The 16,424-nt window shown below is 43.4% G+C and overlaps 1 protein-coding gene across 1 annotated transcript in view; it reads right to left on the bottom strand.

Annotated features, from left to right (window-relative positions):
• The window catches only part of LOC123481195 (myosin-10-like), a 55,136-nt gene extending 42,038 nt beyond the window's left edge, over positions 1-13,098 (bottom strand). The window contains exons 1-2 of the mRNA XM_045205842.1: positions 12,955-13,098; positions 9,518-9,704 (exon numbers count right to left, since the gene is read on the bottom strand). Of these exons, the coding sequence (XP_045061777.1) occupies positions 9,518-9,697 (180 nt within the window). The 5' untranslated portion in view covers positions 9,698-9,704; positions 12,955-13,098. The remainder of the gene's footprint in view (positions 1-9,517; positions 9,705-12,954) is intronic.
• Positions 13,099-16,424: the final 3,326 nt, after the last annotated feature.

Genomic DNA, 16,424 nt, shown 5'->3' with positions numbered 1-16,424 from the left:
GCTACAAGACCATCGCCAAGCAGCTTGGTGAGAAGGTGACAACAGTTGTTGCGATTATTCGCAAATGGAAGAAACACAAAATAACAGTCAATCTCCCTCGGCCTGGGGCTCCATGCAAGATCTCACCTCGTGGAGTTGCAATGATCATGAGAACGGTGAGGAATCAGCCCAGAACAACACGGGAGGATCTTGTCAATGATCTCAAGGCAGCTGGGACCATAGTCACCAAGAAAACTATTGGTAACACACTACGCCGTGAAGGACTGAAATCCTGCAGCACATGCAAGGTCCCCCTACTCAAGAAAGCACATATACAGGCCCGTCTGAAGTTTGCCAATGAACATCTGAATGATTCAGAGGAGAACTGGGTGAAAGTGTTGTGGTCAGATGAGACCAAAATCGAGCTCTTTGGCATCAACTCAACTCGGCTTGTTTGGAGGTGGAGGAATGCTGCCTATGACCCCAAGAACACCATCCCCACCGTCAAACATGGAGGTGGAAACACTATGCTTTGGGGGTGTTTTTCTGCTAAGGGGACAGGACAATTTCACCGCATCAAAGGGACGATGGACGGGGCCATGTACCATCAAATCTTGGGTGAGAACCTCCTTCCCTCAGCCAGGGCATTGAAAATGGGTCGTGGATTGATATTCCAGCATGACAATGACCCAAAATACACGGCCAAGGCAACAAAGGAGTGGCTCAAGAAGAAGCACATGAAGGTCCTGGAGTGGCCTAGCCAGTCTCCAGACCTTAATCCCATAGAAAATCTGTGGAAGGAGCTGAAGGTTCGAGTTGCCAAACGTCAGCCTCGAAACCTTAATGACTTGGAGAAGATCTGTAAAGAGGAGTGGGACAAAATCCCTCCTGAGGTGTGTGCAAACCTGGTGGCCAACTACAAGAAACGTTGGTTTTGCCACCAAGTACTAAGTCATGTTTTGCAGAGGGGTCAAATACTTATTTCCCTCATTTAAATGCAAATCAATTTATAACATTTTTGACATGCATTTTTCTGGATTTCTTTGTTGTTATTCTGTCTTTCACTGTTCAAATAAACCTCCATTAAAATTATAGACTGATCATGTCTTTGTCTGTGGGCAAATGTACAAAATCAGCAGGGGATCAAATACTTTTTTCTCTCACTGTACATGTGGGTAGTGTTAAAGTGACTATGCATAAATAATTAACAGAGTAGCAGCAGCGTAAAAAGATGGGGTGGGGGGGGCAGTGCAAATAGTCTGGGTAGCCATGATTAGGTGTTCAGGAGTCTTATGGCTTGGGGGTAGAAGCTGTTGAGAAGTCTTTTGGACCTAGACTTGGCACTCCGGTACCGCTTGCCGTGCGGTAGCAGAGAGAACAGTCTATGACTAGGGTGGCTGGAGTCTTTGACAATTTTGAGGGCCTTCCTCTGACACCGCCTGGTATAGAGGTCCTGGATGGCAGGAAGCTTGGCCCCAGTGATGTACTGGGCCGTACGCACTACCCTCTGTAGTGCCTTGCGGTCAGAGGCCGAGCAGTTGCCATACCAGGCGGTGATGCAACCAGTCAGGATGCTCTCGATGGTGCAGCTGTATAATTCTTTGAGGATCTGAGGACCCAAATTTTTTCAGTCTCCTGAGGGGGAATAGGCTTTGTCGTGCCCTCTTCACGACTGTCTTGGTGTGTTTGGACCATGATAGTTCGTTGGTGATGTGGACACCAAGGAACTTGAAGCTCTCAACCTGTTCCACTACAGCCCTGTCGATGAGAATGGGGGCGTGCTCAGTCTTCTTTTTTTTCTTGTAGTCCACAATCATCTCCTTTGTCTTGATCACGTTGAGGGAGAGGTTATCCTGGCACCACACGGCCAGGTCTCTGACCTCCTCCCTATAGGCTGTCTCATCGTTGTCGGTGATCAGGCCTACCACTGTTGTGTCGTCGGCAAACTTAATGATGGTGTTGGAGTCGTGCCTGGCCATGCAGTCATGGGTGAACAGGGAGTACAGGAGGGGACTGAGCACGCACCCCTGAGGGGCCCCCGTGTTGAGGATCAGTGTGGCAGATGTGTTGTTACCTACCCTTACCACCTGGGGGCGGCCCGTCAGGAAGTCCAGGATCCAGTTGCAGAGGGAGGTGTTTAGTCCCAGGATCCTTAGCTTAGTGATGAGCTTTGAGGGCACTATGGTGTTGAATGCTGAGCTGTCAATGAATAGCATTCTCACGTAGGTGTTCCTCTTGTCCAGGTGGGAAAGGGCAGTGTGGTCTAAATAGTGTGGTCTACAGCTTATCATAAGATACTCTACCTCAGGCGAGCAAAACCTTGAGACTTCCATAGTATTTGATTTTGTGCACCAGCTGTTGTTTACAAATATACACAGACCGCCACCCCTTGTCTTACCGGAGTCAGCCGTTCTATCCTGCCGATGTAGCGTATAGCCCGCTAGCTGTATGTTGTCCATGTCGTCGTTCAGCCACGACTCGGTGAAACATAAGATATTACAGTTTTGAATGTCCCGTTGGTAGGATAACTGTAATCTTAGGTCATCCAATGTATTCTCAAATGATTGAAGATTGGCTAATAGGATTGATGGGAGCGGCAGTTTACTCGCTCGCCGTCGGATCCTTACAAGGCACCCCGACCTACATCCACGACATCTCTGTCTCTTCCTCACGCGAATGACGGGGATTTGGGCCTTGTCGGGTGTCTGTAGGATATCCTTTGCGGCCGCCTCGTTGAAGAAAAAATCTTCGTCCAATACGAGGTGAGTAATCGCTGTCCTGATATCCAGAAGCTCTTTTTGGTTATAAGAGACGATGGCAGAAACATTATGTACAAAATAAATTAGAAATAACGCTGAAAAACACACATAATAGTACAATTGGTTAGAGGGCTGTAAAACGGCAGCCATCTTCTCCGGCGCCATTATGAAGGTGAAGGATAGAGCTGGCAGTGTTCTACAAGTAAGAAGAGAGCGATCAAGGTGAAGGATGGAGCTGGAAGTGTTCTACAAGTAAGAAGAGAGCGATCAAGGTGAAGGATGGAGCTGGAAGTGTTCTACAAGTAAGAAGAGAGCGATCAAGGTGAAGGATATACAGTGGGGAAAAAAAGTATTTAGTCAGCCACCAATTGTGCAAGTTCTCCCACTTAAAAAGATGAGAGAGGCCTGTAATTTTCATCATAGGTACACGTCAACTATGACAGACAAATTGAGAAAAAATATCCAGAAAATCACATTGTAGGATTTTTTAATGAATTTATTTGCAAATTATGGTGGAAAATAAGTATTTGGTCAATAACAAAAGTTTCTCAATACTTTGTTATATACCCTTTGTTGGCAATGACACAGGTCAAACGTTTTCTGTAAGTCTTCACAAGGTTTTCACACACTGTTGCTGGTATTTTGGCCCATTCCTCCATGCAGATCTCCTCTAGAGCAGTGATGTTTTGGGGCTGTCACTGGACAACACAGACTTTCAACTCCCTCCAAAGATTTTCTATGGGGTTGAGATCTGGAGACTGGCTAGGCCACTCCAGGACCTTGAAATGCTTCTTACGAAGCCACTCCTTCGTTGCCCGGGCGGTGTGTTTGGGATCATTGTCATGCTGAAAGACCCAGCCACGTTTCATCTTCAATGCCCTTGCTGATGGAAGGAGGTTTTCACTCAAAATCTCACGATACATGGCCCCATTCATTCTTTCCTTTACACGGATCAGTCGTCCTGGTCCCTTTGCAGAAAAACAGCCCCAAAGCATGATGTTTCCACCCCCCATGCTTCACAGTAGGTATGGTGTTCTTTGGATGCAACTCAGCATTCTTTGTCCTCCAAACACGACGAGTTGAGTTTTTACCAAAAAGTTCTATTTTGGTTTCATCTGACCATATGACATTCTCCCAATCCTCTTCTGGATCATCCAAATGCACTCTAGCAAACTTCAGACGGGCCTGGACATGTACTGGCTTAAGCAGGGGGACACGTCTGGCACTGCAGGATTTGAGTCCCTGGCGGCGTAGTGTGTTACTGATGGTAGGCTTTGTTACTTTGGTCCCAGCTCTCTGCAGGTCATTCACTAGGTCCCCCTGTGTGGTTCTGGGATTTTTGCTCACCGTTCTTGTGATCATTTTGACCCCACGGGGTGAGATCTTGCGTGGAGCCCCAGATCGAGGGAGATTATCAGTGGTCTTGTATGTCTTCCATTTCCTAATAATTGCTCCCACAGTTGATTTCTTCAAACCAAGCTGCTTACCTATTGCAGATTCAGTCTTCCCAGCCTGGTGCAGGTCTACAATTTTGTTTCTGGTGTCCTTTGACAGCTCTTTGGTCTTGGCCATAGTGGAGTTTGGAGTGTGACTGTTTGAGGTTGTGGACAGGTGTCTTTTATACTGATAAAAAGTTCAAACAGGTGCCATTAATACAGGTAACGAGTGGAGGACAGAGGAGCCTCTTAAAGAAGAAGTTACAGGTCTGTGAGAGCCAGAAATCTTGCTTGTTTGTAGGTGACCAAATACTTATTTTCCACCATAATTTGCAAATAAATTCATTAAAAATCCTACAATGTGATTTTCTGGATTTTTTCCCCTCAATTTGTCTGTCATAGTTGACGTGTACCTATGATGAAAATTACAGGCCTCTCTCATCTTTTTAAGTGGGAGAACTTGCACAATTGGTGGCTGACTAAATACTTTTTTTCCCCACTGTAGCTGGAAGTGTTCTACAAGTGATGCCACTTCTCATAGAAAGACAAGCTTTAGAATGCAACATGTAGAGCTGAGTGAAGTAGATCAGAGCGCGGTGTGGTTCCAACAGAGAGAGATAGAGCCCTGTGACTAAAGCAATGTGAGAGAGGAGAACTAGAAGCCCTAGTGCACTGCAGCACTGAGAATAGAAGGAGAATAGAATAGAGTTGGAAGGGGTACAGATAAGCATAGGAAGACAAGGAAGTTGTACCAACACTGTGAAATAGCATCTTAGAGAATGCTAGATCAATGCGTTACCATTCCATTGGTTTCTTGAGAAACCCACTATTTTCTTTTCCACACCTGCCCTACACACACCTGCCCTACACACACCAGCCCTACACACACCTGCCCTACACACACCTGCCCTACACACCTGTCAAACAGGCACACACCTGCCCTACACACACCTGCCCTACACACCTGTCAAACAGGCACACACCTGCCCTACACACACCTGCCCTACACACCTGTCAAACAGGTCTATGAAAATATGTTACAAGTACGAATGACATTATTTCCTAAGAAGGAAGATGATTAGGGCAGGTCCCCACGCCTCCCCCGTTGTGTAGGAAGGAGCAGGGGGGGGAGGGGGGAGAGACAGTACATAGTTCAGATGATAGGAATATCATTAAATGTATGCTTATCAACGATATCAAGTATTTGTTTTATTAATTAGGGCCGAATCAGAGAGAACAGTTAAAGAAATTGAATAGCGAACTGAAATGGCGATAGAGCTGTGAAAATTGAGTTGAGGACAAAGGAGAATAATTTATGGCTCTGGTTAGCGGGAAAAAATAGAGACAGTCCAGCGAGTTAGATTGAGCTGTAAGATTTCAAGTAGAGGTCTAAATACTTGACTGGAGGGAAGTGCTTTGATAAATTCAAATGGTTATTACTTTATTGTATAGGTTGGGTAACACCAGTGGTGTAACACCAGTGGTGTTATGAAAATAAGTGGTGAATTCTAAAACGATAATTTGGTTTCGTTACGTGAACAATGGGATATCGTTTTTACTATTAGGATGATGGATTGAATAAACATGGGTTATAAGTATGAAGTTATTAAACAATAGGTTTATATTTTAAAAACATCAATGCAACAGGTTGCAATGATTCAATTAATAGAAAGGGGTTATAGGGTTATATTAGAAGGTGTAGTGAACTTAATGAAACGTGGTATTATATAGTGTCTTCCAGGATTGATGGAAGTCTCCTATAGCATTATGTTAAGGGGATGCCTGGGATAAAATATATTGTCTTACTTACACGGAGTATGTGATTGTATTGGCTAATGAATGAAATATGACATTTACAGGGGCGAAAGGAACAATAGAAGGGGAGACAGATTTTCCTATGGTGTTGGTAAAATAATTGATAATGGATCATTTGAGATGAGATCACATGGAGCAGATTTAGGGGTTCAATAATCATTGTGAGATTAGTTATGAGGAATAAGATTGATACAAACGATTATTGATGAGTTAGGACTGGGGATATCTGTATCATGTTTTGTGTGTACTTACCATCTTTAGATTACTGATGGTAATTGAAGGTTGACAAAATGTATAACCAGGAGAAAGAGATTAGCTTATCTCATTGGAATGTTGCTCAGGGCTAGGGGGAGCAGTAGTGAAGTTAGGCAGTATTTAGGTCATAAGAGGGAGCTACCAAATTAAGTTGAGCCTAACTATCTTTGATTGTTGTTTTTCAATTGGGTTTTTCAAATAAAAAACAACACACCTAGTATGATGTTTATAAAGGGTTGTTATGTTGAATTTAGGGGATTTTCAACAGTTCATAGGTGGTGTTTACTATGCTGTGGGATGGAACGGTTTGTTGGGTGATTTCAATGGCCTCTGGGCTCTGTTTTGACTTTCTGGTGTTGATTGGTCATCCACACTGGTGGTTCTGGGGGCATGAGAGGAGGACTTTGGGATGGTTTATTTTATCAAATTGAGGGTAATTTATAGTGCTGTGAAAAGTGTGAAGAAGATTATAATTTGGTAATAATAGGATTTGAAACATTAAAATAACAGAAGAGGGAGAGAGCTTTCCCTGAATGAAAGATACCTGTTGCTAGTCAATTGTACTAATCTTGGATTACTTTTACGGGATAGAAGTAAGTTGAGATATTATCAAATGTTGTCATTTACATTTCATTTTTATTATGCTTTAATAAACAACAAGTTGGTATTTGAAACTAAATTAATGCAATGAGCTGCAGTAATCAGAGGAAGGCACAATCTAATGCGAAACAGCTATTGCCTAGATCATTGATTTAGTAATAAGATCAGGAAGATAGTAATAATAGGAAGCTGGATAGGATAATTTAAGATAGGGACTAGCTGTCCAGAAATAGATGAAGAATTATGAGCTTTTTGGGAATGATAGACTGCTGTAAAGCATGGGTACTCCATTATGTACTGCAAATTAAATTAAGTGATCTTATCTATGGGAAGGCAATGGCAGCCCATGGTAAAATAATTTGGAACTATGAGGAGGAAGAACAATTTATAAAGAGAAAAAAGTTGCTCACTTCCCAAACAGTCTTAGCTTTTCCTACATATAACAGGGATTTTACCCAAATGGTAGAGAGTAAAGAGGGATATATGACATTGGTCGTGATTTAAAGATGGTGATGAGGGAGTTTTTTTAGTGGGCTATTAGATATAACTGGGTTAATCACGAACATAGAGTTTTTTTTATTCTTTGTTGCTAGGCAGAAGACTTAGGTGACCTAGGGTCGAAGTGCTTGCTCTTACTTCAATCCATGGCTGTCTTTTGTCTCTCTTCAAACATTGGGAAGGGAGCGGCACCAGGGTTGAGCAGAGTTCAGGCTAAAACCTCTCATTTGCTATATTCTTTATTAATTACAGCATGAAGGGGGGTTTGTGTTAGGTTTGAAAGATTTAAGTATGGACCTGTCATGTCCAACCATCAGTCTTCAGGTCAAGCCCGGGAGAGCCGGGGTAGAACAGAGTTTGAACTAAACATTAGTGTTTTTACAAGATAAGAGATTGATTGATTGGATTACTATTGATTCTGAACTGAATGAAAGTCGAATTTAGCCGCCATAAAAGACAAAGGAAGTGGGAGGAGCAATAAAGAAGCAAGGGACAGTCTCAAAAATAAATAAGGGATGGCAATTGGATGATAAATTACCAATATTACCTAAGTGATTGTTTAGGTAGGTGGTAATATTGACACATGAGCAGAACCATGTGTCAAGAGGGGGGAAGAGGCTATTGGTAGGATTAAATAATATACGAAGGAGAGGACAAAATACTTTTAAAAAACAACAAAAAAAATGTTGATACAGTCTAGAAAGAGAATACTGATGTGAGCGGTATGTCAGGGGTTTTGTGCCTCTAAAGGAGGTGACCCACTCCATCTAACCAGGTGACTGGTGAGCATCCAGTCCCTAAAGAAGAAAGACTGGAAGCAGGCCTGTTGGGAAGGGCCCTATCAAGTTATATTGGTCACTGCCTTTGCCATTAGAATAGCAGAAAGAGCAACCTGGGTCCACGTTACCCACTGCAAAAAGGTAAGAACACATACAAGCACCACTGAACACACGCAGAGTTAGAGAGAAGAACTGGACCAATAGGGTCTGGGGATCACCTCTGTTAACGAAGATCTCCTACCCCGACCTATCATCACTGTAGTGTGTTCTCAGGGTGTGAGTATGGGGTGATACCAAGCAGAAAGACTGAGGACAGGAGAGGGTTGGCGGTTTTTGGGAATAGGGGTAACTTGAGCTGCATCATAGTCTCGGCAATGGTCTTGATATGTCAAGATCCACCACCAATTACACTATGCCCTTAACATTGTTAAGAAGTAAAAGAGAAGAGAAGCGACCCGACATACTGACCGTCAAGGACGAGTGGCCTACAAAATGGGAGTCAGAGAAGGGCAGACTGTCGGATTCAAAATAAGGGTTAGGGACGTAGCCAATGGGTGGGGTACAAGTCAATAAGCAACTTGGGATTATAAAATCCCATTATATTCGTGTTCGGCCCCCACGGCGGATTGTTCCTAGACTAAGTGTTTAGACACACTTGGGGACGGGGATATGAGACCGGGCGGGACTGAACATCCAGATGGGGGGTAAAGAGAAACAAAGACATCACCAATTATCAATTGGAGATAGTAGTAATGTGATTGACTTGAGTTCAGAAGCAAAGGAGAGAATTCTGAACCTCACAGCCCCTGTAACCAATGTGTGGTGGGCGTGTGCCAGTAAAGGCAGTATAAGGCAGAGAATACCAAAAGGGTGGCTGGATACGTGCGCCCTGGTTCTACTGATTCAGCTAGTTAGAACTAAGAAATTCTCGTGACACCTACACACACCTGCCCTACACACCTGTCAAACAGGCACACACCTGGGGCTAATTATTCACCTATATGAGGGCTATCAGAGTGCTGCAGATAGAAATGCAACAAATAGATCATCATAATGATTATAACATGGTAAGGAATCAACTCAGTTGAATGCATGATGTGCTTATCTGCTATGTAGTTGTGAATGTCGTGCTCAACTGCATAGGACTGATGGACCCAGGGAGGCCTGTGTTGTGCCCCATGGTAGGGCAAGGGGTGGGCAACTCAAGTCCTGGAGCGCAGCAGTGCATAGAGGTTTCTGTTCCAGCTCAACTCTAACACACCTGATTCAACTAACAATGGCCTATATTGACAACCATGATTAGTTGATTAGTTGAAAAACTGCCCCCTCCCCCTAACCTCACCATTGGCTGCCCTCCACCCTGACCACGCCCATTGGCCCTGCCCAGCCCACTCACCTCAAAGCCGTGCTTCTCCGATGGAACCCAGACGAGCCTCTTGGCCGCCCAATCAGCCTGGCTGGAGGCGGAGAATACGTGGCCAGTGGGGGTAGAGGAAGTGGGCGAGCCTGGCACCGCCCCCGTGGACAGGAATCGGGTGACATCATTGACAACACCGCCCCCTGACGGCCTGGACATGGTGTTGCTGGCAATGAGAGATGGAGAGATACAAAGAGAGAGATACAAAGAGAGAGAGAGAGAGAGAGAGAGAGAGAGAGAGAGAGAGAGAGAGAGAGAGAGAGAGAGAGAGAGAGAGAGAGAGAGAGAGAGAGAGAGGGAAAGAGAGAAAGAAAGAAAGAAAGAAAGAAAGAAAGAAAGAAAGAAAGAAAGAAAGAAAGAAAGAAAGAAAGAAAGAAAGAAAGAAAGAAAGAAAGAAAGAAAGAGAGGTGGGGAAGGAGAGAGACAAGAGACAAGAAAGACAGTGTTAGACATTTTCTCATTCAGTCACATTGTCACATGAGTGTGAGTGAGTGGACTGCATAGTAGATGAAAATCAGAGTGGTGTATTTCACTGATCATGGCATGTGTGTGCCAGTGTGTGGAGGAGGACTGTCTATCTATCAGACAGTGACAGTGATGTGATCCCTCTCAAGAGAGCAGCAGTAGACTAGTAAGTAAACACACCACACACACACACACACAGAAAATGAGAGCAGTAGGACCACACAGCCCAGATACAGTACCGATAGTCAGAGATTACCTAATTGAAAGACAGAGCAAATCAAGGAGGCAGTCAGGGAGGAAGAGAGAGAGATGGATGGAGGGGGAAGGGAGCAGAGGGATACATCAACTGACTCAGTAAAGTGACATGACAGTCAGAGCATAGAGAGAGAAAGGAAGAGGGGGAGAGAGAGAGAGAGAGAGAGAGAGAGAGAGAGAGAGAGAGAGAGAGAGAGAGAGAGAGAGAGAGAGAGAGAGAGAGAGAGAGAGAGAGAGAGAGAGAGAGAGAGGGAGAGTGAGAGAGAGGAGAGGAGGTCTACTCCATAGTGGGCTGATATTACTGTATTATCATAGCTATCATAGCAACAGTACTAAGATTAGGTCATACAACGACCACAGAGGACCTTTACAGTCCAGTGCACTCTGCTGGAGTCACGAGTCAACCACTTATAGTAGTCAGACACTGTGGGACAAAGACAGCTCTATATCAACATGTACCTCCAATCCCTGGGTTTAACAATCAAATCATCCATGGTGGGTGTGATTGTAAGATAAGTGCTGTGTGCATTAGTAGCCATTGAGTAGTGAAGTCACTCTCTATCTCCCTTCAATCAAATGGTTACTACTGCAGAGAGGTCAATCTGCACTGACACAACACAGATGAATAATGGTTCGATCTTCTTACATTCAATGTAGATTCATTTTTTATTTTATTTTTTACTATAGTTCAATTACTACTACTATTACACATCTATTACAAAGTAACTACTAGTCTGACAGACTGAAGGAAAGAGTGTATACCACATAGGTGGTGTTAATACACTTCTTAACTTCAGCTGAATCTGCCATATAGGCTATTTTTCAGAAGTCTCTGAAAACTAGTATGGATTGATTTAGTGATTGGTCTGAGGGTCTCAATCATCTGTTTGCTTATATCTTTATTGGCTCCTAAAGGACACTGATGTTGTCTACCCCAATACATTACTACTCATCATTTGGATTGAAGCCAAAACCCTCTGCATACAGTACATAAAGTGAGTCTGAGTGTCAACCCGACCCAAAACAGAAGGTAGGTTGCTGTCTGTCATCACAGATTGGGTGTCTACTCTTGAGGAATGTCCTCCACCCAGACCACCCTGATTCCGCCCATGCCTTTCTGTCTGTCTGTCCCTCTGTCTCTGGCCTGAGTAGGCCTACACCTGCACTGACACCTACTCCTGTCTGTCTGTCTGTCATACCGCATACACACAGCAGATTAGTGTTGGTGAGTCACTCCAAACAGAGAGACAGAGAGAGAGAGAGCGAGAGAGACAGAGAGAGAGAGAGAGAGAGAGAGAGAGAGAGAGAGAGAGAGAGAGAGAGAGAGAGAGAGACAGAGAGACAGAGAGAGAGAGAGCGAGACAGAGAGAGAGAGAGCGAGAGAGAATACCACCTAACTGGTCAGACTCACTCCAAAAAACACATACTTCTCCTAGTCTCACTGGGGAGACCTGACCAAAAAGCAGCTTCATTACTTATGAGAAAAATGAATGAGAGATGGAAGATGAAGGATGGCCAGAAATAGTCATCAGATATCCTGAGGCATTCCTTATCATCTGTTTATACATGTCTGTCTGTATTTATCATTATAACAAAAGCATTTGGCACATATGAACAAGGATGTCTTTTGTCAGTCCATCACTGACTGATGGACTGACTGACTGACCAGGCAACTGTAGCTCACTCAGCCAGGTGCCTAAAACCTAATAAGACCACTTCTTTTTTCCATAGCAACACTAAACTAAGCACACTCCCCAATACACCACCACACTGCAGTACTAAAGACAATACTTGCGGGGTTTGTGCGGGGGTCAATGCGGGGGTGCGGGAGGGATGTGTGTGTGTGGCTGTGTGAGTGTGTGTGTGTGTGTGTGTGTGTGTGTGTGTGTGTGTGTGGTGGGGGCGCATGGTAACGCCTTTTCTTTACGCTTAAATTTGAGGAGAAAAGCCAAGCCTTGAGGCAGCGGTGACATTGTGACCCAACCACCGCCTGAAACTGTCACAGGCAGACAGACACACTAGCAAGCTCCCCCGGCCAAAATATTAGTGCGTCCGCTAACGGGAGCTATACGAAAGATTCCCATTCTACAACCTGCAACACCATACCACCCGACAAAGCCATGAAGCCAAACGCCAACCACACCTCGAGCATGAGGTATGAATAATGATTAGAGGATTCATTATAGCATTTAGCCTAATGATAGACTCAATGGACCACATTATAGAGAGCGCATATCATTTAGCCTTTTAGCTAGCTTTGGGGTGGTCAGTCACTAATGTGGGTTAAATAATAGCCTAATAAGAATATTACTAATAATAATAGGTTAATAATACGAATAGTTTACGGATAAGAAGACCTAATAGCGTTATAATAATAGCCTTATAATAAACCCTTAATAAAGCAACTTATATACAACTGCTTGCATTCTCTTGTCTAACAGCTTACAATATTGTCGGTTTGCTGTGTGATCGTTTTGTACCATTGCTGGGCCTGCATGCTAACCGGAGGGCCAGGCAGCACGCCGCTGGAAGGTCCCCTATCGGGTGTAATTTTCGGTGTTATGCCACCCGCATTTAGACTAACCTAGCTAGGTTAGCAAGTAGCCAACACTAATGAAATATGATACGTCGCCGTGCAGGATATTAGACTATCTACGACTGAATTAGAGTTGGCTATTGGTAACTAAATATCTCACCTTCACAATGTTCTCAGAGACGTGGATAAGTCTAGGGCTCGAGGAAGAATGAAATAAGGCGGTTTCTCCGTTTTTTCCTGACTTATATGAGGTGCGAGGAGTGTACCGCAAATGCGGCTTTTATCATTACACCGCTCTCTCAGTCGAAGCCGCACACACACATTCTACTGATCATAAAACAGACAGACAGAAGGGTGAGGGCAAAGCGCCGGCTTCAGTGCAGCACAAGCGCTTCCTGTCTGTGCACCAATAAAAAAAGAATGTCAATTTATGTCCCGCCTTAAGAATAGAGTCTTCGAATGAAAATCTACAACTGCTGTGAATCCCCGCCCATTGAATGAGACGATCCCGTCCCACCCCTTCACTGGCACAGCTACAAGCGACAACAAATGGGATATCGAGAGATCCCAATTGTCACAAATCCTAACCAATCAGACAAAAGATTGGGCAGGCCCATCAGTCTGACGGACGTGTGGAATGCCCAACTGGAGTAAAGTAGCAGGTGCCAATGCAGTATTCTCGCGGTGGAGTAGGGAGATTTGCGCGCTCTTTGTTGATAAAAGCATCCCCTGTCTGTCTGGAGTGGGACGGAATAGTCCCAAGACAATGATCTAAGGTCGGTTTTGGGTTTACTTTAATGGTTAATGTTAGGGTTCGGAGAAAGTACTAAGCTGATCTTAGACCTGTGCATAAGGACTGTCTATTGGAAAAGCCGGGCTACTAAAAGAGGTGACCGCCCCAGATTCCTACTAACAGTTTACGTCTCCGAGGCTTAAGAATCCTGTGTTGATGTCTGGCTGGCGTCTGACCGACCACACCGACAGCATGCTATAGTACTGCTCAATGGGTTTTGCCATTTAAAGACAAAACCGGTGACCAGTCAGTGCTTATCAATTATTCAAATTATATAGGACTAGGCATTCTTCTTAAAATACATAATGTCTGTTGCATTATGACATTTTTTCAAGTGTGTTTTTAGGTAATATACATGTAATAACATATTCTATGTAGTTTACAAGCCTGCACACCGTGCACAGTAAAGACACAATAATTAACTGTAATGTAATAGCGGCAGTCTTTTACAGATATGCAGGCCTATGTAGTGACCAACTACACCTTTCCATTGAGCAAAAAATAAATTTGACATGTATTTGTCAATGAGAGAATCTGAGACTCAAGTACAAAATAAATCAGAATCGACTCATATCAATCAATGTGTTTTATTTGCTCTATAGCGCCATTATTTTTCACATGGAATCGCTTTCTGCCACAAACAGTAGTGAAATTACATTTTTTTGTGATACAGCAGAGAAGGATGGGAAACGTATACAGTGGTATCTGGAGAAAAATAAATAAAAGAGCACAGCTAGTAGCAACCCGATTCCACTTGTAACCTACATCCCAACAGACCTTGACCTGAAATATCATAATTTTTCTCTGGAATCTAATAAAGCAACCAACCAGGAAGTCATCAAGTAATCCATCTGGCTATGTTGTTGTTGTGTGGGATGCGTAAAAAAAAAAGACTAACACAGAGGTCAGAGGTCAGAGTGCTGGTGGTCTGGGTTCAAGTTACCCCCCATAGGAAGTGGAGCAGTTGGGACCTACCACTCACTTATAAATAGAACTCGGTAGCCATGGAGACATAGGAAAATAAGGAAAGACACAGAAGTTGAATAAATGTCAATAACACCAATCATAACCGATCAATATGGTTGTAAATCATATAATGGAATCTGCTTTTAAAAAGTGAAATATCCATGTTTCCTGTTCAAAAGGTCAGTGTGTGTGAAGTGCTACTTTCCATATACAGTATGTGACATCTTAAAATGCCATTTCAATAGCCATTTCAGTGTGCTTTCACAGTGCTTTGTATGTATGTGATATTTGCCTTTGAGTTAATCCATAGTGTCAACTTACTTCTGTGCAAAGATGCAAGTCAAAGTTTCAGAGTTGTCTGTCCTTGTAGTAGGTAGACCAATACAACCCTATTGTATCATCTAGCGGTCAAGACAATTGGTCAACACTTTACATTAAGCAATATCATGTAGATTCAGTTGTGCATGGTAACTGCAGGTAAGGTGCATAACCCAATGATTTTGAATTGTAATACTGCAAAAGGAAACTGACTAGGTTCTATTTGAAATAATGACTTAGTTATTATGCAATACCACATGGCAGTTTAACTTAATGTAAAGTGTGACTAAATATTGTGGTAGTAACTGCATAGAAGTTAGAACTCCTTATCTCTCAATAACATCAGTATACATATTTCAGAAACCATCACTTTTAGAAGAGTTACACGATTCAAAAAAATAGACATGCAATAAAAAAAATCTAATTTCAACATTGCAAATGGTGTGCTAGTTACAGAATAATGGCATACACTTATTTTTGAAGGCACCACCCAATGCATTAGTCTCCCACATAGTGTGAGACAGACACCAACCAAAGCAGAACCACAGAATTCCAGATTAGTCATCCATTCCAATTCTATGAACAGAACCTTTCTCAGAGAACAGAATGTCATAGAAATTCAATTCCACCTCAGGTGGTTTGTCAGTGCAGTTGTGAGCCCTCACAGTTTACAGTCAGAACAGGAAGACGTAGGGAGTGGTCAGGGAGGTTTTCCATACAGAGAGGGGAAAAAGTATTTGATCCTCTGCTGATTTTGTACGTTTGCCCACTGACAAAGAAATGATCAGTCTATATTTTTTAATGGTAGGTTTATTTGAACAGTGAGAGACAGAATAACAACAACAAAATCCAGAAAAACGCATGTCTAAAATGTTATAAATTGATTTGCATTTTAATGAGGGAAATAAGTATTTGACCCCCTTTCAATCAGAAAGATTTCTGTCTCCCAGGTGTCTTTTATACAGGTAATGAGCTGAGATTAGGAGCACACTCTTAAAGGGAGTGCTCCTAATCTCAGTTTATTACCTGTATAAAAGACACCTGTCCACAGAAGCAATCAATCAATCAGAATCCAAACTCTCCACCATGGCCAAGACCAAAGAGCTCTCCAAGGATGTCAGGGACAAGATTGTAGACCTACACAAGGCTGGAATGGGCTACAAGACCATCGCCAAGCAGCTTGGTGAGAAGGTGACAACAGTTGGTGCGATTATTCGCAAATGGAAGAAACACAAAATAACTGTCAATCTCCCTCGGCCTGGGGCTCCATGCAAGATCTCACCTTGTGGAGTTGCAATGATCATGAGAACGGTGAGGAATCAGCCCAGAACTACACGGGAGGATCTTGTCAATGATCTCAAGGTAGCTGGGACCATAGTCACCAAGAAAACAATTGGTAACACACTACGCCATGAAGGACTGAAATCCTGCAGCGCCCGCAAGGTCCCCCTGCTCAAGAAAGCACATATACATGCCCGTCTGAAGTTGAAATGAACATCTGAATGATTTAGAGGAGAACTGGGTGAAAGTGTTGTGGTCAGATGAGACCAAAA

The sequence above is a fragment of the Coregonus clupeaformis genome, chromosome 20, assembly GCF_020615455.1.
Source record: "Coregonus clupeaformis isolate EN_2021a chromosome 20, ASM2061545v1, whole genome shotgun sequence".
NCBI lineage: Eukaryota > Metazoa > Chordata > Actinopteri > Salmoniformes > Salmonidae > Coregonus > Coregonus clupeaformis.
Note: the sequence above shows the minus strand (reverse complement) of the source record. Positions and strands in the feature narration are given on the sequence as shown.